Genomic DNA, 25,655 nt, shown 5'->3' with positions numbered 1-25,655 from the left:
TGTTGCCCTTCTCTGGACACCTTCCAGCACCTCAACATCTCTCTTGAATTGAGGAGCCCAGAACTGGACACAGGACTCAAGGTGTGGCCTGAGCAGTGCTGAGCACAGGGCAGAATAACCTCCCTTGTCCTGCTGGCCACACTGTTCCTGATGCAGGCCAGGATGCCATTGGCTCTCCTGGGCACCTGGGCACACTGCTGGCTCATGTTCAGCCTCCTATCACCCAGCACCCCCAGGTCCCTCTCTGCCTGGCTGCTCTCAGCCACTCTGTCCCCAGCCTGTAGCTCTGCTTGGGGTTGTTGTGGCCAAAGTGTAGAACCCTGCCCTTAGCCTTGTTCAATCTCATCCCATTGGCTTCTGCCCACCCAGCCAGCCTGGCAAGGTCCCTCTGCAGGGCCCTCCTACCCTCCAACAGATCAACTCCTGCTCCTCACTTGGTGTCATCTGCAAATTTACTGATGATGGACTCGATCCCCTCATCCAGATCATCAATAAAGATATTGAACAGGATGGGGCCCAGCACTGATCCCTGGGGGACACCACCAGTGCCTGGCCACCAACTGGATGTGGCACCATGCACCACCACTCTCTGTGCCTGGCCCTCCAGCCAGTTCTTGACCCATTTCAGAGTGAAATGTGTCAAATTCCCAGGGCAGGGAACAGTGTGGCTTCTACAGAAAGTGCCCAGCACCAGCATCCCTCACCCACAGCTTACCCAGACCAACCACCACCAAAACCAAGTCCTACATGCAGGCCTCACACCCCCCCCAGACCTGCTTAGGATGACAACCTGGAGAAAAAGCAAGCACTCAGCAGGCTGGGCTCCAGCTTTCCTCTGAAGAAGCAGTTGCAGGAGCTCTGCTGGAAGCCACAACTGGCTTTCCACAGGCAGAGCAAGCAGGTTCCAAGTGGCCACCCAGAGCCGTGCCATCCATCACAACCAGCAGCTCTACCTTGCCCCCCAGCTCACACCTGCTGCAGCACAGACACAAGCTGGCTGCTGAATTCCCCTGGCAACCTCCCACATTGCCTCTTTCAGGCACATTACCACTGCCATTCTTTGCTTTCCTCTTCTTCACTCTTTTTGCCCTGGGAGGTTGTGGATCTCCCCTCCCTGGAGGTGTTCAAGTCCAAGCTGGATGAGGCCTTGAGCAACCTGGGCTGGTGGGAGGTGTCCCTGCCCATGGCAGGTGGTTGGAACTGGAGGATCTTTAAGGTGCCTTCCAACCCAAACCATTCTATGATCCCACAGGCTCCTCCACAACCTCAACCTATTCCCTTTCCAGCTGGCCTCTGCTAGCTGCCTGCTTGCTCTGCTGAGTGCTGCTCTCCCTCCTGGGGAACAGCAGGAACATCCAGCCCTACAGTGAAGCCACCACTCCTCAGCAGCCCCTAAGCATGGTCTCATCCATGGTATCCTATCCAGCAGGTAATAAGTTCCACCTACTGATGCCTACAAATGCCATCAGATGTCTCCCAGGAGGAAATGTTCCCTCTACCTGCAGCAGATTAAAAGAACCCAAACCACACAAAGAACAAACACAGACAGGGTTGAGCCCTCATGCTGCAACACCCAGGCTGAAAAGGGACATTTTTTTGGCCAGCCAGGGTATCTTAGAGGCAGCCCCAGGCTGGTGACACGTTGCAGAGGCACAGCCCACAGCTACCAGCAACATTCAGCTCCATACTAGGAGGTGAATTTTCAAGCTCTTACAACGTTCATAGCAGGAATCATTAATTCATCCCACAGTGGTGGTTCAACTCCTTGCACTCAGAAGGCATCAGCTGCAGAAGGGAAAACACAGCTGTGAGAAGCCCAGGTTTGCCCATGAGGAACATGTGCCCATGAAGAAGGTGGAGTTCCACTCCCTGCAGCCTATGAGGAGTCCTTTTGTCCTCCCACAAACATTGTCTCCCACAAAGTTCTTTTGGAACTCAGAGGACCACCCCCAGTTTCTCAGCAAGGGGCTCATTTCTCAGCTTTACTACACAGAGAGGGAGATTAAATTCCTGCAAAGCACACAGTGGAGGACAGCAAATGCTGCTTCTGTCCCTAACCAGGCTTATTCCCCAGGCCATGGCCACACAAAGCCACACTGCTTGCCAGCAACTAGGAAAAAGAACAAATAGAAAAGGTCACCCAGAAAGCCCAAAGATACTTCCAAGTTCTAGTTGGCAAAGCAGGAATCTACCTGGCTGGCAGTCAGAGCAGGGGAGACAAGAGAGCACTGGGAATAATCTCAACAGTTGCTTAGTCTGGTCTGTGAACCAGAGAAACTCAGCAGTGCTCAAGAGAATGCTGACTGCATCAAGTGGACCTCCCCAGCTCCAGCTGTCAGATCTCAACAGGTTCCCTTAGGGCAGGTTAGTGCTAAAGGCACAAGAGAGGTGAACTCCACTCCACACTCTGTGTAGTTCCTGATCAGCTCCTGTGTGATCTCAGTGTCCTTGCTGTTGGCTCAGAACAGCTTCCCCCAGACACCTGCCATGTGTAGATGGTGTCAGACCTGGCAGATAATTGGACAGCACAGCAGTGCTGCCTACACAGCCCACAGAAAACCAGCAGCAGAACAGCCACACCTGTGAGAGCTTTGATGCAGCAGACCACTCTGAGAGCTTTGATCCATCACAACCTTGGAGGTGTTTAAGAAACATGTGGCCATGGCACTTGGGGACATGGTTTAATGGCCATGGTGGTGCTGGGTCAATGGTTGGACTCAATGATCTCTTTTCCAACCCAAACAATTCTGTGATTCTGTGACCACAGTGACACAGCAGAACAGGAGGAAGGAGAAATGCTGCAAGAAGGCACTAAAAACCCCACAGCATCTAGAAAAGAACTGAGAGAAGATGGCATCAACCTAACTTAAGCCATATGGACACCAAGCAGATTGACAAGAAAACTATTTCATGGCTTAAAAGTTACCCTAGAAGGTCAGAAGTGGAAAAATATTTGGAGAGAAAGGTTGTCCCACACAAATATTAGAAGACCAGCAAGGCTTAGGCTGGATTTCCCCTGAAGTTCTCCTGCTAATATTTACATTCCTGAAGAAAACCAAGTGCAGTAATATGAGCCAGGAGGGAACCAGAGCCAGGAGGGAAGCAGTTACAAAACAGTCTAAGGCTCAGCATCTGCAGTTCTGCTTTCATCTGCTGCCATCTCCTGGTCCTGCTCTCCACCACCAGGGTTCAGCACTTGCCTTGCTCCAATGATGAGCAGTCTCTAGGTCTGGTTCACAACGGTCAGAACAAGACAGTAGCAGGAAAAAGGAGGGGGAAAAAGTTTGTTCAAGGCTTCAGAGAGCCTCTGGTCATCAGATCCACCTCTGCCACCCCACTATTAGCTACTGCTGCTGTTGCTGATTGTGATCAGTGCTCTGCCACCCTGAGCACATGCAGGAGCACACAGAAGTGCTGGGATGTCACACTGATACCAGTATTGTATCACAACATGAGCCCTGAGGACTGAGTGAGCCCAGGAGCACACTGACAGCCCAGTGCAGCCAGGCCCCAGCCATGTATCCATCCAGACCTGGGTTCTGCTGAGCTTCATGTGAGGAACTGCAGGGTGAGAAAAGAGAAAGGTTTGGCTGAAGACAGCTCTGGGAAGGAATGAGGGCTCCCTCTATGGAGAGAGATGCTTTGGCAGGATCCCAAGTGACCAAGGGCTGCCAGAAGCACTTCAGGCCCATCTGCAAAAGGAGATTAAGGCCTCCACCCACAATCAAACTTCTGCAGTGTAGCCACCCAGCAGCTGAACCCTGCCCTCATACATGTTACTGGCCCATGGTCTGTACCAGCTGTACCAACATCTGGTGGCCTGCCACAGACACCCACATCAACAGATGTGCCAGGTAGAAGTCTGAATTAATTCATCCTGGAGAGCTGCAGAGCTACCACAGAGATGTTTCAGGAAGATCTAGGGCGGGAGAACATCTTCATCTGGGGGGGGGGGTTTGCTATGTAACCCTGGAGCTGAGGGCTAGGAAAGGAAAAGCCCACCATAAATGAGCAGCTTTGCTCACATTTACCTGTCATCTGCAAGCACAAGATCACCAGACTACAAGAGACTCACACATTTCCCAGGGAGGTGGTGGATGCTCCTCCCTGGAGGTGTTCAAGGCCAGGCTGGATGAGGCCTTGAGCATCTGTGCTGGTGGGAGGTGTTCCTGCCCATGGCAGGGGGCTGGAACTGGATGAGCTTTAAGGTTCCTTCCAATCCAAACCAGTCTATGATTCTACCAGACTGGGGTGTCAGTCCTTTAATCACAGCCAGCCCCTCTGGGAGGTGTCATCCTACACCTGCTCAGAAGATGAAGGGAGGCCAGGTCTTTGAAGGGAGGCCAGATCCTGACAACACAAAGCCCAGAGGAAGGGTGGGGAAACAACTTTGTGCACCTACAGCACCTCAAAGGGCCTTCAACATCCCTGAACATGACCTGAACATCCCCAGTGTCTGCTCACAATTCCATGACAATAAAATTAGCCCAAGAATATGGACAAAAACCAAACCAAACCCAAACTGTTTCTGACAAGGCCACCTGCAGCTTAGTCAGCCAGGAGGGAGATTTGAGCCAACAGAAACAGGAACCCTGCACACTGACAAGGCAATCAGCAAGCCACAGATGGAGCTGCTCCTCTACCCAGCACCCAGCTTGGAATGCTTGGTGTTTGCTCATGTGCTAGAGGCAGCCAGTTACAAAACTATGACCACACAGAATCACAGATAACATTTGGTTGGAAGAGACCTCAAAGCTCATCCAGTCCAACCCCTGACCCAGGATCAAGGGGTCAACACTAAACCATGGCCCTAAGAGCCAGGTGCACAGGCTGCTTGAAAACCCCCAAGGATGGGGACTCCAGCACTGCCCTGGGCAGCCTGTTCCAATGTTTGAGAACCCTTTCAGTGATGAAGTATTTCCTAGCATCCAGCCTGAACCTCCCCTGGAGCAGCTTGGAACCATTTCCTCTGATCCTGTGGCTTGCCACCAAGAAGAAGAGGCTGCCCCCTCTTCACTCCAACCTCCTTTCAGGGAGCTGTAGAGAGCAGTGACATCTCCCCCCAGCCTCCTCTTCTCCAAATGGAACACCCTCAGCTCCCTCAGATGCTCCTTTGTAGGCCACAATCAAACCCTTCCTGAGGATTATTTTTCAGCAGCAGTTGGGTTTGCTCCTGCTCAAAGTCCTCATTTCTCAACAGAGGAAACAAGCCTGGATTTCCTGTGACACAAAATTCTGCTTCATTAAGTGCCTGCTGTTGCCTGTTTCCACAAGTCAAAGAGGAGAAACATTCATCATGTGAATAAGTTTAGCTAACAGGCTGCAGTGGAACCATCTACAGAGGAACAGGCCACAAGGACAGATCCATCTGCACCTTTCTTTCCAGTCATCTTTCTCTTGAGAGCTGAGCCCCATACATACATTTTACTTAACAAGAGCTTCCAAGCAGGGCTGGGTTCCTGGAGGATTACCTTCACAAATACCAACTTGTAACTTGCCTGGCAAACAGCTCCTGGCCATCAAGAACCCCAAGTGGAGTTTCACATGGAAAAAGCAGCAGTAAGCTGGATGGTTTGATGAAGGAGATGGACCTTAATTGGAGGTGGATAGCCCCTCTACTTTTGAGGGAATCAATGTGCCCTATCCATGTGGAACATGGCTTCATGCAGGCTCACAGCAGATCTGTGCTCTGAAAGAGCTAAACTAGTTGCAGCCCCCTCCTGAAACTCCTGAGTCCTACTCAACTGCAGAAGCTTTCTCCCCTACCAGGAAGTACAGCACTGGAATGCTCACTGGATCCCAGGGACAGGATTATGCCTTGGGGCACTGCAATCCACTGGCCACCACCTTTCAGTTACAGAGTAATGGTGGAAGGTGCCTGGCATGGAAATGGACCCTTCAAACACTCATTTACGAGGTCATTGACTCCTGTGAAATTCTTGGTCCTGATCTCCACCTCTGCTCTGCTGACTCCTTTGACTTGATTAAAAGCAGAGGCATTGATTTTCTCCACTCATTACAGGCCAGTGGAGGTGTCTGCAACCCCCTCCTCCAACAGCAGCCAAAGCCTGCAGGACAGCAATGGCTACAAGCTGCCACCAAGGCAGAGGCATCCCCTACTGCTTGCTCTTCTGACTCATCTGACAGCAAGTTAAACTTTGGCTGCAGAAATCCAGACAGAAAAGCCCAAACAGATCTGAGAAGGTATTTCCTGGTGGAGGGTCTGGAGAACAGGTCTGGTGAGGAGCACCTGAGGCAACTGTCTGGAAAAGAGGAGGCTGAGGGGAGACCTCACTGCCCTCTACGGCTCCCTGAAAGGAGGCTGGAGTGAGGTGGGGGATGGCCTCTTCTCCCTAGGATCAGGTGACAGAAGAGGAAATGGCCTGAAATTGTGCCAGGGGAGGGTTAGATTGGAGATTAGGAAAAGTTTCTTTGCTGCAAGAGTGGTCAGGGATTGGAACAGGCTGCCCAGGGAAGTGGTGGAGTCACCATGCTTGGAGGTGCTCAAGAAAGGCGTGGACATGGTTTATTGGCCATGGTGGTGCTGGGTTGATGGTTGGACTGGATGATCTTAGAAGCCTTTTCCAACCCAAACAATTCTCTGATTCCTGTTTTCTGAGGCAGCCATTCTCTGACCAACTCATTCATCAGGGAGCTGCAGGCAAAAAGCCTCCTGTGGTAGTTTTAGGCTATGCCCTTAAAATTTTCCACAGATCTTGAACAGAAAGTGGTAGAATGTAAATAAATCACTCTTGGGTGTAAGAAGGAAAACAATGATAAGTTCTAAACAATCCCATTGGAAGAGATAAAAGACTTAAACTAGTTGTGCAAAACAATCTCTCTCTTTTTTCACTTCTTTGGCTCTGGCTGATGCTTCTCCTGGCTTTACTGCCCTTGGCTGCACTGCTTTGTTGTGGGTGGTATTAACTCCTCTGCTCTGTCTCTTGTCCTTTTGTGTACAGGGGGGTAGGGAAGGAGGCAGGGAAGGGAGAAGCTGTTGCAGCTCCCCTGGTCTTTGGCCAGGGGGGGTTCTCGTGCTGTTTATCAATTGTAAATCCCTGTAAATATTGTAAACATTGTCTGTCTTGTACATATTCATTGCATTGTAGACTGGAGTTTTGCTGGTAAATGCAGCTCCCATCTGCTTCCACCTGAGCTGCTCTGGCAAATTTAATGCTGGGGGGAGGGAATTTCCAACCCACCACACCTCCACGTTTCTGGTCACTGCCCACCACGAGCCCAAGCACCGCCCTGGCAGGACAGGGACCTTACCATGGGGTTGGAGTCTGCAATCAGGTCCCGCAGGGAGTCCAGGAAGCCCTGGTCCTCCACCATCTGGGCGTTGATGTCGTGCAGCTTGGCCACGCAGACCGCCGCAGTCTTCCTCACGTAGGGGTCCTCGTCCTTCAGGCACTTGCGCAGGGGCTCGCACAGGTACTCCGTGATCTTGTCCACACGGATGCAGCCCATGGTACGGACAGCCAGAGCCCGGATCAGGGGGTTGGGGTCCTCACAGTCCTGCAGGGGAACGCCACAGGCACTAAGCCAGCCTGCACCACCTGCCCTGCAGCTGGCGTGGGGCTGTGCTCGCTGAGAACAGAAAGTCTTCTCCATGATTGGATGCTGCAATAACAACCCCTCCAGATCAGGGCTAACAGTGCAAGCTGCTGCCTCTCAGAAACATTCTACAGCATCCCAAGAGGCTTTCACAGAATGTTAGGGGTTGGAAGGGACCTCTGGAGATCACCCAGTCCAAGCCCCTTGCCAGAGCAGGGTCACCCAGAGCAGGGTCACCCAGGGCAGCTCACACAGGAACACATCCAGAGGGGTTTGAATGTCTCCAGAGAAGGAGACTCCACAACCTCTCTGGGCAGCCTGCTCCAGGGCTCTCTCACCCTCACAGTGACAAAGTTTTCCCTTCTGTTCCCATGGCACCTCCTCTGCTCCAGCTTGCCCCCAGTGCCCCTTGTGCTGTCCTTGGCCATCCCTGAGCAGAGCCTGGCTCCAGCCCTGCACATCTTGATCCCCAGCAATGAGGGCAGCCCTCAGGCTCCTCTGCTCCAAGCCCCAGCTCCCTCAGCCTGGCCTCACAGGAGATGTTCCACTGCCTGCAGCAGCTCTGTGGCTCTGTGCTGGACCCTTTCAAGCAGTTCCCTGAGGTCCTTCTTGAACTGAGGGGCCCAGAACTGGACACAATATTCCAGATGTGGTCTCACCAGGGCAGAGCAGAGGGGCATCAGAACCTCTCTCAACCTACTCAATACATCCCTTCTGATACAGCCCAGGATGCCATTGGCCTTCTTGGCCACAGGGCACACTGCTGGCTCATGGGCATGTTTCTGCCCACCAGGACCCTCTTCTCTGCACTGCTCTCCAACAGGTCAGTCCCCAACTTATACTGGTCCATGTGGTTGATCTTTCAGGCTATGACAGCTTATAAAATTGTGAGCTCAGTGTCCCCATCCCTAGAGCCATTCAAGATGAAACTCAGTGTGGCCCTGGGTGGCCTGATCCAGTTGGAGATGTGTCTGCTGACTGCAGGGAAGTTGGACAAGATGACCTTTGAGGGTCCCTTCCAACCCCATGCAATCTGAGAATTTAATAATATTCCAGGAGGAGTCTCAAACTTTTTGTAAGCACCAGGTTTTAACTTGCACAACGTGGGATTGAAATAACATTTGCTAGGGAAGAGGCCACTCAACAACAGAATTCAGGGCAATGCAGCCACCAGGCTGTTAGTTTCCCAGTGAGCTGTCTCTCAGTTTCACCAAACAGAAAGGTTTCCCACACAGAGCAGAGCTGAAACCTTCAAACAAGGAGATATCCATGCAGAGCTACTGCAAAGGCTGGAAGGTGAACAACACATAACCTGATACCCAACACCAGAAGCTGCTCTTCAGAGAGGATTAACAAAACAGAAGCAGGACCCTGGAGCAGGCTCTCTCATAATCATTTAAAGAGTTCTGAAGTCATCTCCTCTGTAATAACCATCAGCAGCAAGAAAGGACCCAGCCCAGAGACTCCAGTACATAAGCAGACATAAAGAGCAGCTCACAAAGGCCAATGGACAAAGGGGATCTGGTGACACTCCCCATGCTGGACCACTTTCTGCTGAGCTGTGGGAGCAAGTTACCTTCACAAAGCTGTTGACAGCCATGATGGCCATGTCTGGCTGACTTTTGGCATAGTTCATCAGGTACAGGTAGACCAGCTTCTTCAACTCCAGGTTGTCAGTCTGCATGCAGTTCACAACATCAGGGAAGAGTGAGCTGGGTAGACAACAGCAAGCAAGGAGAGAGGAAAAGCAGAGTATGAACAGGGGGAGCTGCAACATCTAGGAAACCAGGAAAAGTGGAGCTCTACTTCAAGCACCCTGCTTGCAGTGGTTCCTGTAGCACCCATCTCAGCTCTCCCAGGGCTTTAGCACAGGGGGCTTCTGGAATGGGTGAAATTTCCTCAGGGTGTTTTAAGTGGGGAGTTCTCCGAACAAGGAAATTCTACCATGCCAGGCCTGGAGAGCTGAGCTGAGGAAACCCTCATGAGGTTCAATAAGGCAAGGTGCAAGGTCCTGCACCTAGGTTGGGATAATCCTCAGTATCAGTCCAGGCTGGGGGATGATCCAGAAAAGGCCTTGGGGGTGCTGGTGGGTGAGAAGCTGGACAGGAGCCAGCAATGAGCACTCACAGCCCAGGAGGCCAGTGGCAGCTTGGGCTGCATCCAAAGCAGTGTGTTCAGAGATGGAGAGAAGGGATCCTGCCCCTCTGCTCTGCTGAGACCTCACCTGGAGTGCTGTGTCCAGCTCTGGGGACCCCAACACAACAGAGACATGGACCTGCTGGAGTGGGTCCAGAGCAGGCCACAAAGATTAGATCAGAGAGCTGAAGATCCTCTCCTACAAAGACAGGCTGGGAGAGTTGGGGCTGTTCAGCCTGCAGAAGAGAAGGCTCCAGAGAGACCTTCCAGTACCTGAAGGGAGCTACAGGAAGGCTGAGCAGGGACTGTTTAGAAGGGCCTGTGGGGCTAGGATGAGGGGCAATGGTTTGACACTGGAGCAGGGCAGGTTTAGGTTGGACATGAGGAGGAAGTTGCTCAGGGAGGTGGTTGAGGCCCCATCCCTGGAGACATTAAGGATAAGACTGGATGTGGCCCAGGGCAGCCTGGTTGGAGGTGTCTCTGCTGGCTGCAGTGGGATTGGACAAGGTGACCTCTGAGGGTCTCTTCCAACCCCATGCAATCTGTGAAATGAGCCCAAAAGAGAGAAGCTGCTTTGATAATGCAGGACACTTGGTGAAGAACCTGCCCAATTTCAGACTAAAACTCTAGAGCAATGAGAAGCTTCAGCACTGCCTGGCTGAGTTTGACTCAAGTATCAAGCAGAGGTCTGGGGCACTGCAGAAGAACACTGAGGTCACACAAGGATCTCTGTAGCTCTCAGGTATGCTGCAGAGATCTCTAAAGGTGAAGGGCATGTGCTGTTGGTCAAAAAGACTATTTTTCCTCCCTTCCAGTTTATCTGTTCCCTTCTTCTGCAATGAAGTCATGATGCTATATTTGCACCCTTGATATTCATTTCCGTGGCAACAGACCACACTGCCTGGAATCCAGGACTGCTGTGACAGGAGAAGCTGGAAAGGAGAAAGCATCACTCAGGCAAATTTTTCTGGTTGCCTCAAAGACAGAAAGAAACATTGGGGGCAGTGTTGCAGGAGGGCAATGCCTGTGTCCTTCAGTCACTATGAGCTAAAGGTTCAATTTACAACTGCCCCATTTTAAGATGCAGCTTAAATTTATGCTGCAAGGCTAAGAAAAACACTGGAAATGGCCTTTCTAACCCCAAACCCCAGGCTAGCAAGCAGTGAGAAAACATCACCTGCAGTGACAGGCAAAATGGTTGAATTCAGGATGGGTCTGCAGATAAAAAGGGCTACTGGCACCCAGCTAAACCAGCACCAAAAGCAGTTGTTGTTTATTTTGCTCTCAGTAACAAAAAGGACCTTGAGAAACTCAAGCACAGCACAGGCAAGGCCACAGCCAGGCTCACTGCCCAGTCACATCCAGATGACAAACCCAGAGCAGTTCCATGGAGATGTGGGCCACTCTACCCAGCTGAGTGCCAGGACAACCAAAGCTGCTTTTACCTCACATCCTTCCCCACAGTCATGGCTGCAATAACCTTCTTCACAGCTTCTTTCCTCTTCTCTTTCTTTTCATTATTGAGTTCAGCCTTCAGTTCAAAAATCTCTCCTGGCAGAAGACAAAACAGGTTGAGCCTCTTGGAAGAAGAGAAGGGTCTTGTTTTAAGGGGAGGTCAGGAGAAACTTTGTACTTTCCCAGGTGGCCAAGGAGGCCACCAGCATCCTGGCCTGGAGCAGCAATGGTGTGGCCAGCAGGGGCAGGGCAGTGCCCTGTACTGGGCACCTTGAATCCTGGGTTCAGTTTTGGGGCCCTCACTCCAGCAAGGGCATTGAGGAGCTGGAGCAGGATCAGAGAAAGGCAACAAAGGTGGGGAAGGGTCTGGAGAACAGGGCTGGGGAGGAGCAGCTGAGGGAGCTGGGGGTGTTCAGTCTGGAGAAGAGGAGGCTGAAGGGAGACCTCATTGCTCTCTATAGGTCTCTGAAAGGAGGTGGGGGTTGGTCTCTTCTCTCAAGCAGGAAGTGACAGGACAAGAGGAAACAGCACCAAGTTTTTCCAGGGGAGGTTTAGGTTGGACATGAGGAACAATTTCTTCCCCTTGAGGGCTGTCCAGGCCTGGCCCAGGCTGCCCAGGGCAGTGGTGGAGTCCCCATCCCTGGAGGGGTTTCCAAGCTGTGTAGCTGTGGTGCTGAGGTTTAGTGGTGACCTGGCAGTGCTGGGATAATGCTTGGACTCTATGATCTTAAAGGCCTCTTCCAACCAAAACCATTCCATGATGCTTTGATTCTGTGCCATTACCATGAAGCAGTAAGCAGCACATGAAGCTCTCAGACCTGATGGAGTTCCAGGAGAAGCTGCAGCACTCAAAGAGAACTACTTGGGCTCTACCTTGCTAAGGCAAAAGCAGCTAACAAGAACCATGCTGCATGTTGCAGCTCTCCCACTTCTAGAGGATTAAATCACATCCCTGCAGCATCTGTTTCTCAAAGGCTACTGTTATACAACTAGGACAAAAAGATACTTGGAGTCACCAGATTCATGTCTGCAAGAGAAAACTAAGCTAGGAATTTTGCCCAGACTTTTTAAACTTCTGTTCATCCTCTCCTGCTTCCCTGCAAATGCTGTGAGGAACAGCAGAGTGCAACATCTAGCCCAGTGCAAGGGACTCCTTCCAAGCTAGAAGGGCAAAGCTGCTAACAAAAGCAGCATGCAACACAGCTTGCCTGGATCCCAAGCAGCCTTTGTCCCAGCACTAATCCCTCCAGACATCACTGCCTGGGAATCAGCTCAGGCTGGATCACAGAAGTAGGAAAGTTGGCAAAACACAGCAGCACGTGCAGTAGGTTGCTTATCAGGCCTGGCCCAGACAGCAAGTGCTGTGAGAAGGGATCCTGGCCCACAGGCAGCTTTCCCCAGGCAGGGCAGCAGGTGGTGGAGTCTCCTTCTCTGGGGAGATTCCAAACCCACCTGGGCACTGTGCTGCTGGGGGTGACCCTGCTTTTAGCAAGTGGGTTGGACTGGATGACCCCCAGAGGTCCCCTCCAACCCTGACCACAGTGGGATTCCCACCAGGAGCCACAGGCTGAAGACACATCCCAAGTATCAAAATATCTGTGACAAGACACATTCTAGCCCCTACCCTTTGATTCCACACAATGCCACTTTGTCAGCTCAGCTGTACCAGTTACTGAAGAGCCTGACACAACAGGACCAATATGATAGAAGTGATTGTTCTGAAGAAGGTGGGCAGTGAGCACTCATCACCCTGAGAAAGGGATGTTCACATCACACTGCCCTGGAAAAGAGCTGAGCCACCAGCCAGGTGCTCACTAGAACTCAGACAGCCCAAGCCAGCCTCCTGCAGCCATCCCAGAAAAACCTCAACTCACAGAGCTGTTGCTCAGAAAGATGTGAACTGCTTTTGCTAATTCACGACCTCATCCTGAAGCTTAATGAAACAAAGTGCAGGTTTTTTGCTTCCCCCTGGCAAACATGCAGAAACACTCAGCCACTCTGAAAAGGAGAGGCTAAGGTGAGCCACCTTCCAACACCTACTGCAGCAGGATGAGCAACATCAGTTTTAAACTGCAGCCACAGCTTTCTTTACAAACAGGCTAGAAAAGAAAACCTGCCTGGGACAGTTTCAGCAGAGCAAATCCTGCTCTGGAAACGTCCCCAAAGATCCTCTCCAGCCATCCCATTTTAAGGGCAGCAGTTTGTCCTGACATGAGGTGACCACCACACCCAAAGCCCAGGGAAAGTCAAAGGGAGCAGCTGCAGCTTTGGAGCAAACAGCAGCAGGAATTCCCATTTTCTTTGCAGCAACTTGATGTTGAGATTCACACTGACAGCTAACATATTAAATGTCTCAGTCAACGTAATCCTGTGATGCCCAAAGGAACCACAACCTGAACTTGTCAGCCCACAGAGCTGGAACTTTGTCTCTGACCAGGTCTGCTCTCAAATCCTAATGTTTTGTCCTCTGATCCTTCACAAAGCAGCAATTTGGATCATTTTGGGCATCACAAAACTGTACCATGCATCAGAGTTTTGTCTTTTGTCACCATGTGGCCTACTTTGGAAGTTTCTCCCTGGATGATTAAGAGGAGAAACAGGGACAGAGCTAAGAGAAAAGCACAAGTTCTCCTGTATACAGTTAGAAAAGCTGTGTAAAAATAGCCACCCACCACCTCCAATCCACCAGCACCAGCTCAACACTAACCTTTCTTATTGGTGGTGAAGTATTTGGAGTCCGTCATGGTTCCACTTCCTTAAAGCACCTGAGAGTAAGAATAAAACAATAAAAAAAAAAAACAAGATAAGTGTGCAAAGATCCCTGGGAGCTGGCAACCCCCAGCCTGCAGGGCAGGAGCTCAAGGAGAGGGCAGTTGGGGAGTGTGTGCAAGGCAGGGGAAGCAGCAAATGCTTGGCATCCACAGGCACAAGTTTCACAATCTTCGTTCTGCACCTGCTGCTACTTGGCAAACCCAGGGATTGAAAGGGCTTGGATGAACAACAGGCAGGGAAAGCCCAACAGCTCTGGCAGGGGGGGTTGGACCTGATGATCTCTTGAGGTCCCTTCCAACCTCTGATATACTGTGACCAGCCTGGGGCTGAGGAAGCAGCAGCGCTCAGCCCAGCTCCTTCACCTCAGGCAGCCTTTAGCTCCGTACGAGCAGCAGCTCTCTGCAGCTGTCCCCTCCCTGGGGACACAACTGCACCTGCCAGAAAAGGCACTGCACACTCCCTGCCTCGACTGGAAGCAAGTGCATGGCTCAGACAAAGGAAGCTGTCATCTCCCCCTAACGCTCCTTCCCTGTGCTGCATGGTGAGGGAAGGAACAAATCCACCCTACTTGCAGTCCCCACCCGGAGGCTTTTCCAGTTCTTTCCCTCCTTCTGCTCCCAGGAGACACCAAGCAGGGTTTTTTTTAAACAGACAATCCATTGCTTTGCAGCTCTCTCCAGCTCGACTGTGCAACCTCCCTCTGCAGCAAGCTGACATCCCACCTCTGAGACACACCCACGTTTATTTCAGTGCTGCCTTTTCACGGCCAGGAGCAAAAGAAACCAAAAAAAACCCACTTCTGGGCCAGCAAGAGCTGTGAGAATGGTTTCAGCAGCACTTGGCCTGACCCTCAGAAGGAGATTAGAAGACAGGGATTGCCCAAACATGTGTGGAGAGCCATCAGCTTGTTCTTAGGATTGCCAGCTGTGACAACCATGACTCAAACAGTTTTCAAGCACCAGCTGAAAAACCAGGAGTGGGCAAAGGTACTGGTTTGGATCAGCCTGCAGCAGTGCTAAGAACTGGTGACCCAAAAGCCGTGCCCAAAAAAGGGCTTCCTCCCTCTTTGCTCCTTTTTCTACTTTTGTTCTTTTTTGCCCTTCCACGACCTTAAATGCTACCAGCAAAGCAGCTGTTTCCTAACTGCTGCCTGTCTTGCCTCCAAACCTCGAAGGTCTTGCTGGCTCAGCAGCAGCAGGACAAGCTTGGCTTTGAACTCCACAACCCTGCCCAGCAGTGCAACCAGCTTGCTGGTTCTTAGGGCTTTCCTTCCTCATTTTTAACCAACCCCTGACTCTACTACCATTCTTTTTTTTGCTTACCCCCTACCCACCCCAGTCAGTCCACTACCTCAGCAGTTAAATTCCCAGCAGCAGGAGCTGAGGGGTAGTGCCACCATTCCTACCACCCTCAACACAGCAATGCAGAGCAAGTGGAACCTTGTCCAACTGCCAAGCAACCAGATGAGAAACAACCTGTGGCTCAGCCCAGCTCCTCACAGCTCCTGCCTGCCCTGTGCCTGCATGGTTACCATCTCCTCCCAATTAGGCAGCAGTCCTGGCTTTAGGTTGCTATCTCTCCCTTTCTGCTCCTGCCAGGCTTGGAAAGCAAATTATCACAGAATTGTCAGGGTTGGAAGGGACCTCAAGGATCAGCCAGTTTCAACCCCCCTGCCACAGGCAAGGACACCTCACACTGTATCAGGTTGCCCAGGGCCACATCCAGCCTGGCCTTAAAAGGCTCCAGGGATGAGGCTTCCACCACCTCCCTGGGCAACCTGTGCCAGTGTCTCACCACCCTTATGGGGAAGGACTTCTTCCTAAGGTCTAATCTAAATCTCCTCTCCTCTACTTGGATCCATTCCCCCCAGTCCTGTCACTCCCTGACACCCTAAAAAGTCCTTCCCCAGCTTTCTTGTAGCCCCCTTCAGATCCTGGAAGGGCACAATCAGAGCCTTCTGCTTTCCAAATTGAACTGCCCCAACTCTCTCAGCCTGTCCCCGTAGCAGAGCAGCTCCAGCCCTCTGCTCATCCTCATGGCCCTTCTCCGGACACTATACCTGGTGACAGCTCTGGAAGTGCCTTCCTCCTGTGGGAGACCTTTGCCCTCCTTCCAAAAGGGAGGCTGGGATGGGAAAGCCACATGAGCCACCAGCACTACAATCCCTCCAGCAGAACCACCTCAGCAGCACAAAAGCAGCTGCTGGTGTGAGTCTTGTTTTACAATTAAAACCAGAGCCCACCCTCAGCTTCAACACGAGTTGCTGACACAAGCCCTTTGTATTTCAGCCCCACTCAAAAGATGACTTCAAATGTTATCCTCTACAAGAGTGATTGGGCACAGGGCCAGGCACTGAATGAGCCTGGCTGTTCTCTGTGTGCTTTAGATGTGGATTTGCCAACCTGAGCTAGTCCCAGATGGGTGCCCCCGTGGCCAGAGCAGCAGATTATAGAGGAAATCCAGGGGGAGTGGTGGTGTAGGGGGGGAACAAGCAAACCAAAACAATCCACCATAAATATCAGCCCAGTTGCATAAAGCTACCAAGAGGAAAAGTCCTTGCTGGATGCCAGAGGTGATCTCTGAGGGCTTTTGCTAACTTCACATCACATGGGAACTTGAAGAATTATAGAAACACCTTGACAATGCCAGACACAGCAACCCCTTCTGATAGGCATAAAGATCTGGCTTCAGCCAAAACCAGCAAACCACCCCACTGCAAGTGCAAGAAGGAAAAAGCTCTTTTTCTCCTGAGCACACAGATTTTTGCTTCGTGTATGTCAGAGCTTGCTTTGCACAGTGCTCAGAGCCAGCTTGCTAGCAGCATGATTATCTCACCCACCAAGCAAACTCAGATGAAGGCCAAAACCAAAGCAGCCTAGATAGACAAACAGCACATGTTTTAACTCAAGAAAACACCAGCTTCTTGTACACTGGAGAGAGCCAAGAGGAATTATGACAACATCACAAATATCCTTGGACTTTTAGGAGGAAATCTACACCCCCTCCTTCCTATCTTTCTACATCCAGCATTTGCTAAGGTGGAAACAGGTCAGAAGTGTTCAAGCTGACAGCAAAAGGTTCCTGTTCCAGCCCCAGCAAACAAGAAGAGATGAAACAGAGGAAGTTCCCCAGAAGCTCTAGCAATGCCAAATGTTATAAGCATTGCCTTGACATTTAAATGTAGACTGCACCAAAAACAAGATTAAATGAAAAGACTAAGGAGCCCCTCCTCAGCCCAAAAGCACACTGAAAACTGGATGCTGTGTCTGACCAGCCATGGCTTTGCCCCATGCATATCTCCAGTGACAGCCAGACCAGCCCCCACCAGAGGTGCAAACAGGAATGTGGGCAGTTTAAAGCCTCAGTACTGATCCATGCTCCCCAGCACTGCAACCATGCAGCACTGAACTCCTAAATCTCTAACATGATCCCCAGTTTAACCTGTCTTACACTGCAGCTGGTGCCACCACCCTTTTTCTGCACCCATTTCACCTGCAAAAAGCCTCTCGAGTAGCCCAAGGGTGGCTCACAGCCACTGGACCACCAGGAAAATAAAGAGAGCAGCCAAAGGCAGTTGGCAGAGAGGAAGCAGCACCAAGGCTTTAGAAACCCACAGCCCTAATGGTGTGTGCTGGGGCAGGCCATTTGCTTCCCTCTTGGGAAGCAAACACCCCTTAGATGGCTCCCATTCCACTCTCAAATGCTCTGTGGATTTTATCACCTCCTCATAGCCCTTCTCAGCTTTGCCACCAGTCCCTCCAATGCTACACACCTCCAACCACAGCCCACAGCAGGACTTGCAGCCCCTCCATCACCCACAGCAACCACCCCCCTCCCAGGGCCCCCTCCCTTTTACATCCTTTGCCCACCAAGCCTTTCCCCCTCAGCAGGAACCCCCAGACCTCTTCCAGTGCCCTCCAGTTGTAGGAGCATCCCCCTCCAATGCCAACTTTCCTTCCCAGAATTCCCAGCCCCAGCAGCCCACCTCAGTGGGCTCCAGCCTCCATCCCTGCCCAGTCCTGCCAGTAGCTTCCTCTGCTCATTCCCATCCCACCTCCCTTCCCAGTCCCACCAAACCCACCCTACTCCCCAGCACGCCCATCTCTAGCAACTGCCCTCCCAACCAGGGCCTCCTGCCACGGCCCAGTCCCCATCCCTCACCCTGCCAGTTCCCCTCCTACTACCTCTGCACCCAGCTACTCAGCGCTCCCAGCGACCCTCCATCCTCTCCGCTACCTCACACTGACTCTCTCGGCTCTATCCTACCCGAGCTCCCCACCTCATCCTGTCTCCAACACATTTCAGTATCCTCTCCTAGCACCCACCACGGCCACTCACCTCCTCCCAGTAGCCCCTCCTACCTCCACCCCGAAGCCCCTCCCCAACCTATCCCAGCCCCCTCTCCCAGTACCTCACCAGTGCCTCACCAGTACCCCTCACCTCCTCTCAGCTCCTCACGAGTGTCCCCCCCAACCCTATCCTCACCTCCCCCCTCCCAGCCCCCGCTCCCAGTTCCTCACCAGTGCCCCTCCCCACCCTATTCCAGTCCCTCTCTCAGTTCTCTCCCAGCTCCTCCCCACTCTATCCCAGCCCCCCCACCAGTGCCCTGGCCGCACCGGCCCCACTCACGGCGCGAGCTGGACACCACTGTGTGGGCGGCGACGGCGGAACCGGAAGCGGGAACGACGGCACCGGCAGGGCTCGCGAGAACAAACCCTCCCCGCCCAGCGCGATCCCCAGCACCATAGAGGCGAGGGCTGGAGACAGAGCGCCCCCCTGGCGGCGCTTCCGGGGGCGGAGCTCCGCTGCGCCAGGTGGGTGCCCTGCGGGGCGAGCGCACCCCCTGGCGACGGGCCGGAGTGCGGCCGGCGCCATGGCGGAGCTCGGCGCTCACCTGACGGGCTCCTCGGCCGGCGATGACCGCCCCTCCATCTTCGAGGCGGTGGCACAGGACAGCCTGATGGCCGCCGTGAAACCCGCCCTGCAGCACCTGGTTAAGGTAGGGGCGAGGCCCGGAGCCAGGGAAGGGGATGAAGGTGCCCGATTCCTCCTCCCGGCAGGCCCGGGGCAGCAGGTCACTTCCTGACCCAGAGGCAGCACTCAGAGTTGCTGCAGTTTAGCACATTGTGTTTCCCGCTTTGTGTCCCTTTCCATAGGTGCTTGCTGAGTCTAACCCTGGCCGGTACGGCTTTCTCTGGCGCTGGTTTGACGAGGTCTACGTCGTGCTGGATCTGCTGCTCCAGCAGCACTGCCTGGCCAGGTGCAGTGCTTCCTTCTCTGAGAACTTCTACAGCTTAAAGAGGATAGCTCTGGGAGACTGCAGGCAGCAGCCGCTGGCCACTGCCGGCCTGCCGAAGAGGCAGCACTGGAAGTCTCTCCTCTTGCTGGTTCTTGTTCCTTACCTGAAAGGAAAGCTCGAGAAACTGGTGTCCAGCCTGAGGGATGAGGATGAGTACTCCATCCACCCTCCATCATCGGCCTGGAAGCGCTTTTACAGAGCCTTTCTGGCTGCCTACCCCTTTGTAAACATGACCTGGGAGGGGTGGTTCCTCATCCAGCAGCTGTGCTACATCCTGGGGAAAGCTCAGCATCACTCACCCCTGCTGAGGCTGGCTGGTGTGCGCCTCGTCAGGCTGACTGCAGAGGACATCCAGGCCCTGGAGAAGAGATCGGCTGCAGCACCCTCAAGTCAGGCACTCAGGTGTGTTGGGACATGACTTAGCTGCTGCTCTCCCAGGGGTTCTGTGGGGGTGTTAATTTAAAGGGGATGCTGTAAGTAAAACTCTCTGGTTCTCCAGAAATTCTTCAGGGTGAACTTTTGTGTTGGCAAAACGTGCTCCAAAAAGGTCTTGTTCGTGTAAGTAAGGAAACAGGTAACAGGGGTTAGCTTCACAGGTAATAAAATTGCTGTGTTTGAGGGTCTTTTCTGACACTGCAGCCTTGATCCTGTTCGTTCTTCACCTGAACTTCTCTAACACAGGAAGGGGGACTGCAACACCATCACTGACAGGACTGGAACTTAGCTCAATGATTTTGCTGAGGAGCAGCTTGTCGTGACCAAGCTTAACGTGGTCAAAACAAGGATCCATGAGTGAAAGGCTCCATGGTCCAGATCCCCTGAATTCAAACTTTTCCAGTTTAGACTTCGAAACCGAACAGGACTTGAAACCTTCCTAAATCTCAAAGTATATGAGAGAAACATCCTAGCAGATGCCTCATTACAAACATGGAATACGTTGGCCAACTTCCTTAGCATTCAGAAGCTGTATTAAAGCTGTGACTTTGAGGGTGCTGGAGGCCTGGGGCAGGCTGTCCAGAGAGGTTGTGGAGTCTCCTTGTGTGGAGAACTTCCAAAGCCACCTGGGCATTGTGATCCTGGGCAAGCTGCTGTGGGTGCCCTCCTTGAGCAAGAGGTTGGACTGGATAATCCTCACAGGTCCCTTCCAACCCCCACCGTGCTGGGATTCTGAACTTAGCTCTCCAAGTCTTTTTGGCTGTGGTTTGTAGCTACACGAAGGTGCAGCAGTAACAGTGTCTCTGTGTCTTCTTTCACAGCATTAGAACACGAGTGCAGTCAGCAGCAAGGAAGGCGTTGGGAGGCATTGCCTTCTCCCTGTCCACTGGGCTGTCTGTCAGCGTGTTCTTCCTTCAGTTCCTGGACTGGTGGTACTCCTCAGAAAACCAGGAGACCATCAAATCCCTGACGGCGCTCCCCACCCCTCCGCCCCCGGTGCACCTGGACCACGGGGCCACCTCAGCTCTCCTGCCCAAGCTGAAGACTGTGTGCCCTCTCTGCCGCAAAATCCGCGTCAACGCCACGGCCCTGTCCACCTCTGGCTTTGTGTTCTGCTACCGCTGCATCTACAGCCACGTCAAGAGCCACCAGAGCTGCCCCATCACAGGCTACGCCACCGAGCTGCAGCACCTGGTCAAACTCTACTCCCCCGAGAGCTGAAGGGCCTCTGCCCTGCACTCCCAGACATGCAACCCCCCCAGGCCAGCAGCTGGCTGGCACTCAGCCTGAATTCACCCCTCTCCTATGTGCCACAGGAAGTATTTCAACCACTGCAGCTCCTTTGAGCTTGGTGGTGCTTCAGAGATTCCTGGCCACTGCCAAGTTGTGGTAAGGTTCTCCAGTTGGATCGTTGGCTGTTCAAACGTTCTGATTGATCTTTGAGCTGTAGCAGTGTCATTAAAGCCATGATTGCTCGCAGCCAGAAGGTGGTGGTCAACAGCTCAATGTCCAGATGGCAATGGATGACCAGTGGTGTCCCCTCAGGGGTCTGTCCTGTTTAGTATCTTCATCAGTGATACATTAAGATCAAGGCACCCTCAGCAAGTTTGCAGATGACACCAAACTGAGCAGTGCAGTTGACACAGCTGAGGGACAAGATCCACCCAGAGACACCTGGAGAAGTGGGGATGTGTGAGCCTCAGGAGATTCAGTAAGGCCAAAGCCAAAGTCAAGGTCCTGCCCCTTGGTCAGGGCAACTACCAGTAGCAATCCTGGCTGGGGATGAAGGGCTGGAGAGTAGCCATGTGGAGAAGGACTTCAGGGGGCTGAGACAAGAAAAACTGGAGATGAGCCAGCACTGAGCACTGCCAGCCCAGCCCCAGCCTGTCCTGGGCTGATCCCCAGCAGCATGGGCAGCAGGGGCAGGGAGGGAATTCTGCCCCTCTGCTGTGCTCTGCTGAGACCCTCCTGGCAATGCTGGGCCAGCTCTGGAATCCTCAGCACAGACAGGGACCTGTTGGAGCAGGGCCAGAGGAAGCTACAGCAATGCTGGGAGAGCTGGAAGCCCTCTGCTGTGAGGCCAGGCTGAGAGAGTTGGAGTTGTGCAGCCTGGGGAAGAGAAGGTTCCAGGGAGACCTTCTGGTGGACTTTCACAGCTTAAACAGGAGATCAGAAAGCTGGGGACAGACCTTGAAGCAGGGCTTGCTGTGACAGGACAAGGGGGGATGGCTTGAACTCAAAGAGGGATATTCAGACTCCAGAGAAGGGAGAAATTTTTGACACTGAGGGTGGGCAGGGCCTGGCCCAGGCTGCCCAGAGAGGTGGGAGCTGCCCCATCCCTGGCACCATTGCAGGTCATTTGGAGCTCTGTGCAACCTGTTCCTGTTGCAGATGTTTCTGCTGACTGCAGGGGTGTTGGACTGGATGGCCTTGAAAAGTCTCTTTCTACCCAAAGCAGTCTGTGACTCTAGAATGCTCTGAAGGTAGACCATAGAAGTTTTGGGTTTTTTTTTTCTTCTTTATTAAACCAACCTTTGGACTTAAACTATTTGGTGAAGTCTCTACAGTCAGGTATCACACAGCCATTCATCCTCTAGCTTATTACAATCCCATTAACAGCAGCCTTGGAGCTGCCCAGCACATCACTGCCACAACTTGACTGCAAACGTCCTGGTGTGACCTAGACCAGAACCAGGTCTGCTCAGTGCTGGCACTGCCCAGCTCAGGCTCTGCTCACTCAGGCACTTTCTGCACTTCAGGGCAGGTTTGCACTTCCAGAGGCTGCTTTCAGCAGGGATAAGCTGATGGGGAGAGTTCCTGACAAGGGCTTGGCTGCACAAATCTCTGCCTTAGATTTGCTCCTGAGCACACCTTGGGGTGCAGGAAGGCAGAGGTACCACCTGCAGGCAGGAGCAGACAGGATCCTCAACTGCCCAACAAGGGATTCCATTCTATGGAAGGCATTTTCAGGCTCAAGTTAAGGGATCACCAGGGTCAAGCCTCTTCTTCAATGGACAGTGTCTGAGGAGGACTCTGTCCATTCTGCCTTCCACCCTGATCTGTGTGTTCCTGAAGCCAGTTCCAGAATGCAGCTCCTGCATCTGGTTTGCATCTGCTGCTGAGTCTAGCCTGAGATTTCCCCAGTGCCTGCCCCCAGCATCAGTGGTGACCCTCTACTACCATCAGGGCTTGGGTTCCATATTGGCTTAACTCTCTTTGTCTCTACTCCATGGCATTGTTCTTCTTTCCATCCCAGCTGATTTCGTTTCTTTCCCAACCCATCAGTCTCTCTCCCTTACTGGGAAGGCAGAAGTGTTCATCAAGCACATTTGTCACCAATCCAGCAGCCAGCCCAGGCCTAGTCCATGACAGCAAGTCTGCTAACAAACGTTCAGTGACCCCAAGCCACAGCCATAACTCATCAGACACTCTCAAAAGCAGAGACTTAGCTGCTCAGTCCTTTTTCTGACCTCCCAACCAACCACCTGGCTTCTCCCATTAGGAAAAATCCACCAGAACTCTACCCCTAGGTATAGACTCCTCACAGAAGCTCGTGCTCAGAAGAAGTGAATGTAAAAGCTGTCTTCAAGACCTGGAAGAGAACAGAGATGAGATCACAGCATAGCTCCTGATTTTTTCCACTACTTCATGAGCCCAGACCCCAAAAGGGCTGCACTTCACCCAGAGCAGAGCACCAGGGCTGGGCACCACACTACAACTCACTTCCAAAACCACTCCTGCTTCCAAGCTGGCAGTCACTGGATGAGAGTCCAGCTGAACCAGCTGCTGATAAGGTGTCCACAGCCCAGACAGCTCAGGCTCCATGTACAAAAGGGGAAGATGCAGTGGCAGAGGATCTGGAGTTCATAAGACATGTCACACACGAGGAAAACCAAGAAACTCCTCTGCCTACAAGCTCAGCACTAAACCCAGGGCTGCAGTGGGATAAACAAAGCCAGCCAAGTATTTCCACCACCCACTTCTCAAATCAAGGTTTTTGTTTTCTTCTGGTATAAAAAAAAATGCTGAAACTCCTAAATATTTTTTCTGTAACTTTTTCAGGCTGCACCAGAAAGTTTCAGGAGCAAAGCTGTTGACTCCAGATGAACTTAGCCTAAATCAGCTCAGAGAGAAGATTACGTGATCATGCCCTGGTCAGAGCAAAGACAGAGTCTCAGCAATACCAGTTCAGACTATACTTCACTCATCATTGCTTTGGGCAGGTGCCTTTCCATTCCATAGGGAGATTGCTCCCATGTCAGGAATTCAGAGAGAAAAGGTTTTTATTCTTGGAAAAGCACACAGACACCTCCCCACCACAACAGAGATTAACCTGGCTTCTGGGTTAATTCTGGCTTTCTCCAGGACAGACGTTGCAGTAGGTTAACACTATGCCTTGGAAGCTGAGGCAAGAGTGGCTGCTACAAAGCTGAGACCTCAAGCTCCAAGTTGCTCTCTCTGCCTTCCTGGACCCACCTCTGTGGTGCAGCAGCATAGAGGAGATGGCAGCTTGCACCAGCAGCACAGAGGTCTCTCCAGAGCTGTAGGAGAGACAAAGCCATGTTGGTGGGGTGGCACAGGCAAAACCTCTCCACTTCCTTTCCCAAACACCTTCAGCTAAGCCAGCAAACCACCTCTACCTCTCCCACTCCTCTCCCTTCTTCTCCCTTGCCCTCCCCTCTCCCCCCCAAACACTGGCACCACAACAGGCATGAGCACAGCCATCAGTTAAGGCTGTGGCTGATCAGCCTGCAGCAGATAAAAGCTTTGTGCTGCTCATCCATGAAGGGTTTGGTTTATCACCTCCTACTGTTAGAGATAAGGAGGGGATGAAGCACATTTAGCAGGGCAGCAAGGGAAGACAGGAGGGTGCCATGCCCGACAGAACTGAGCTGGAGCCAGCGGAGGCTGCTCCTGAGTTGGGACTCCAAAGCGCTCAGGAGAGCTGGGACCAGGCAGGCAAAACAAGAGGAACAAAACTCAGCCCTGGAAATGTCGCTCAGCTCAGTGGCTCTCCAAGGCTCCCGAGGCCTCTTTGGATCTAGCCCTTCCCTCAAGCCACCCACGCGCAGCCTATTTGCCATCTCTCTCCCTACACTCTCACCCCAGGCCTCTTGCAGCTCTTGTCCCCGGATCCTCCCTCCACCCCTGGCCATGCATCTCCCTCAGCCCCAGTGCCCTACGCGCGCCCAGCTCCGTTCCCTGCATCCCCCCAGCCCTTTAGACAATCTCCTCACCTCCAGTTTCGCCCTTCCCCACACACTGCTCAGCCTCAGATGTCCTTCCTCTGTAGCTTCAGCCCCGCAGCCTCTCCGGCCCTGCTCTTCCCCACGCACGCCTCAGGCCGCTCCGCGCTCTCCCAGCCCCAGCAGCGCCGAGGCGGAGCTGCCTTTGCCCCACCCCCGGCGGCCGACAGCCAACGGCAGCGCTCGGAGCAGGAAGGCCGCAGTGGCAGGGGGCGGTGCCGGCCGTGGCGGTGCCTTCTGCTAGCAGGGACGGAACTCAAAGGGACCGGACGGGACGGGACGGTGCGATGCGATGCTGTGCAGTGCCGTCCCGTGCAGCCAGTCTAAACCAGTACCCTGTAGTGCAACTCAGCCCAGCCCAGCCCAGCCCAGCCGCCTCACCCCTCAGCGACTTCGCTTTCAGCCCTCCCTTAGCCGAGCCGAGGTCACTTGTTGGCGGCAGAGACATCTCGTAAGTACGGAGGCAGAAGCCGAATTCTCGAGAGAAAAGCTTTTTAAGCCCCCCACATGCCTATGGGCTTCACTGTGCGGCACAGAGGAGACGTCTGAGGGGAGGGGGGAATACCTCAATCACTGCTGGTGGACACCTCCAGTGAAAACTACAGCTGCGAAAAACTCTCCTTTGGCGTGAATAAGGTGAAGCCTGGGACACCAGAATGGACTCTAAAGGGAGATGAAGAGAAAGAACACAAGGGGCAAGGGAAGGAAAGGGAGCAGTGCATTAGCTCCTGCAGCAGGCTGAGCTGGGAGCTCTT

The 25,655-nt window shown here is 52.9% G+C and overlaps 2 protein-coding genes and 1 non-coding gene across 3 annotated transcripts in view; 1 reads left to right on the top strand and 2 right to left on the bottom strand.

Annotated features, from left to right (window-relative positions):
* Positions 1 to 13,892, bottom strand: part of AP2B1 (adaptor related protein complex 2 subunit beta 1) — a 91,101-nt gene extending 77,209 nt beyond the window's left edge. Inside the window, exons 1-4 of the mRNA XM_054394234.1 lie at positions 13,856 to 13,892; positions 11,139 to 11,244; positions 9,134 to 9,269; positions 7,273 to 7,518 (exon numbers count right to left, since the gene is read on the bottom strand). Of these exons, the coding sequence (XP_054250209.1) occupies positions 7,273 to 7,518; positions 9,134 to 9,269; positions 11,139 to 11,244; positions 13,856 to 13,892 (525 nt within the window). The remainder of the gene's footprint in view (positions 1 to 7,272; positions 7,519 to 9,133; positions 9,270 to 11,138; positions 11,245 to 13,855) is intronic.
* A 4,901-nt stretch (positions 13,893 to 18,793) lies between these two features.
* On the top strand, positions 18,794 to 20,875 carry PEX12 (peroxisomal biogenesis factor 12). The gene is made up of 3 exons (XM_054394406.1): positions 18,794 to 18,919; positions 19,077 to 19,621; positions 20,476 to 20,875. Exons 1-3 carry the CDS (start codon positions 18,794 to 18,796, stop codon positions 20,873 to 20,875), a joined length of 1,071 nt encoding a protein of 356 aa, XP_054250381.1.
* A 2,899-nt stretch (positions 20,876 to 23,774) lies between these two features.
* LOC128977121 (Z30 small nucleolar RNA) lies at positions 23,775 to 23,870 on the bottom strand. The gene has a single exon (XR_008489403.1). It is a non-coding gene; the product is annotated as a Z30 small nucleolar RNA (small nucleolar RNA).
* Positions 23,871 to 25,655: the final 1,785 nt, after the last annotated feature.

This window comes from Indicator indicator, chromosome 30 (assembly GCF_027791375.1).
Source record: "Indicator indicator isolate 239-I01 chromosome 30, UM_Iind_1.1, whole genome shotgun sequence".
Classification (NCBI taxonomy): Eukaryota; Metazoa; Chordata; class Aves; order Piciformes; family Indicatoridae; genus Indicator; species Indicator indicator.
Note: the sequence above shows the minus strand (reverse complement) of the source record. Positions and strands in the feature narration are given on the sequence as shown.

Bases quoted from the DNA above. Each gene is read 5' to 3' on its own strand.
- PEX12 (XM_054394406.1), top strand. From the start codon at position 18,794: ATGGCGGAGCTCGGCGCTCACCTGACGGGCTCCTCGGCCGGCGATGAC. The intron at 18,920-19,076 runs GTAGGGGCGAGG...CCCTTTCCATAG, and splicing joins CCCTGCAGCACCTGGTTAAG to GTGCTTGCTGAGTCTAACCC. The intron at 19,622-20,475 runs GTGTGTTGGGAC...CTTCTTTCACAG, and splicing joins CCCTCAAGTCAGGCACTCAG to CATTAGAACACGAGTGCAGT.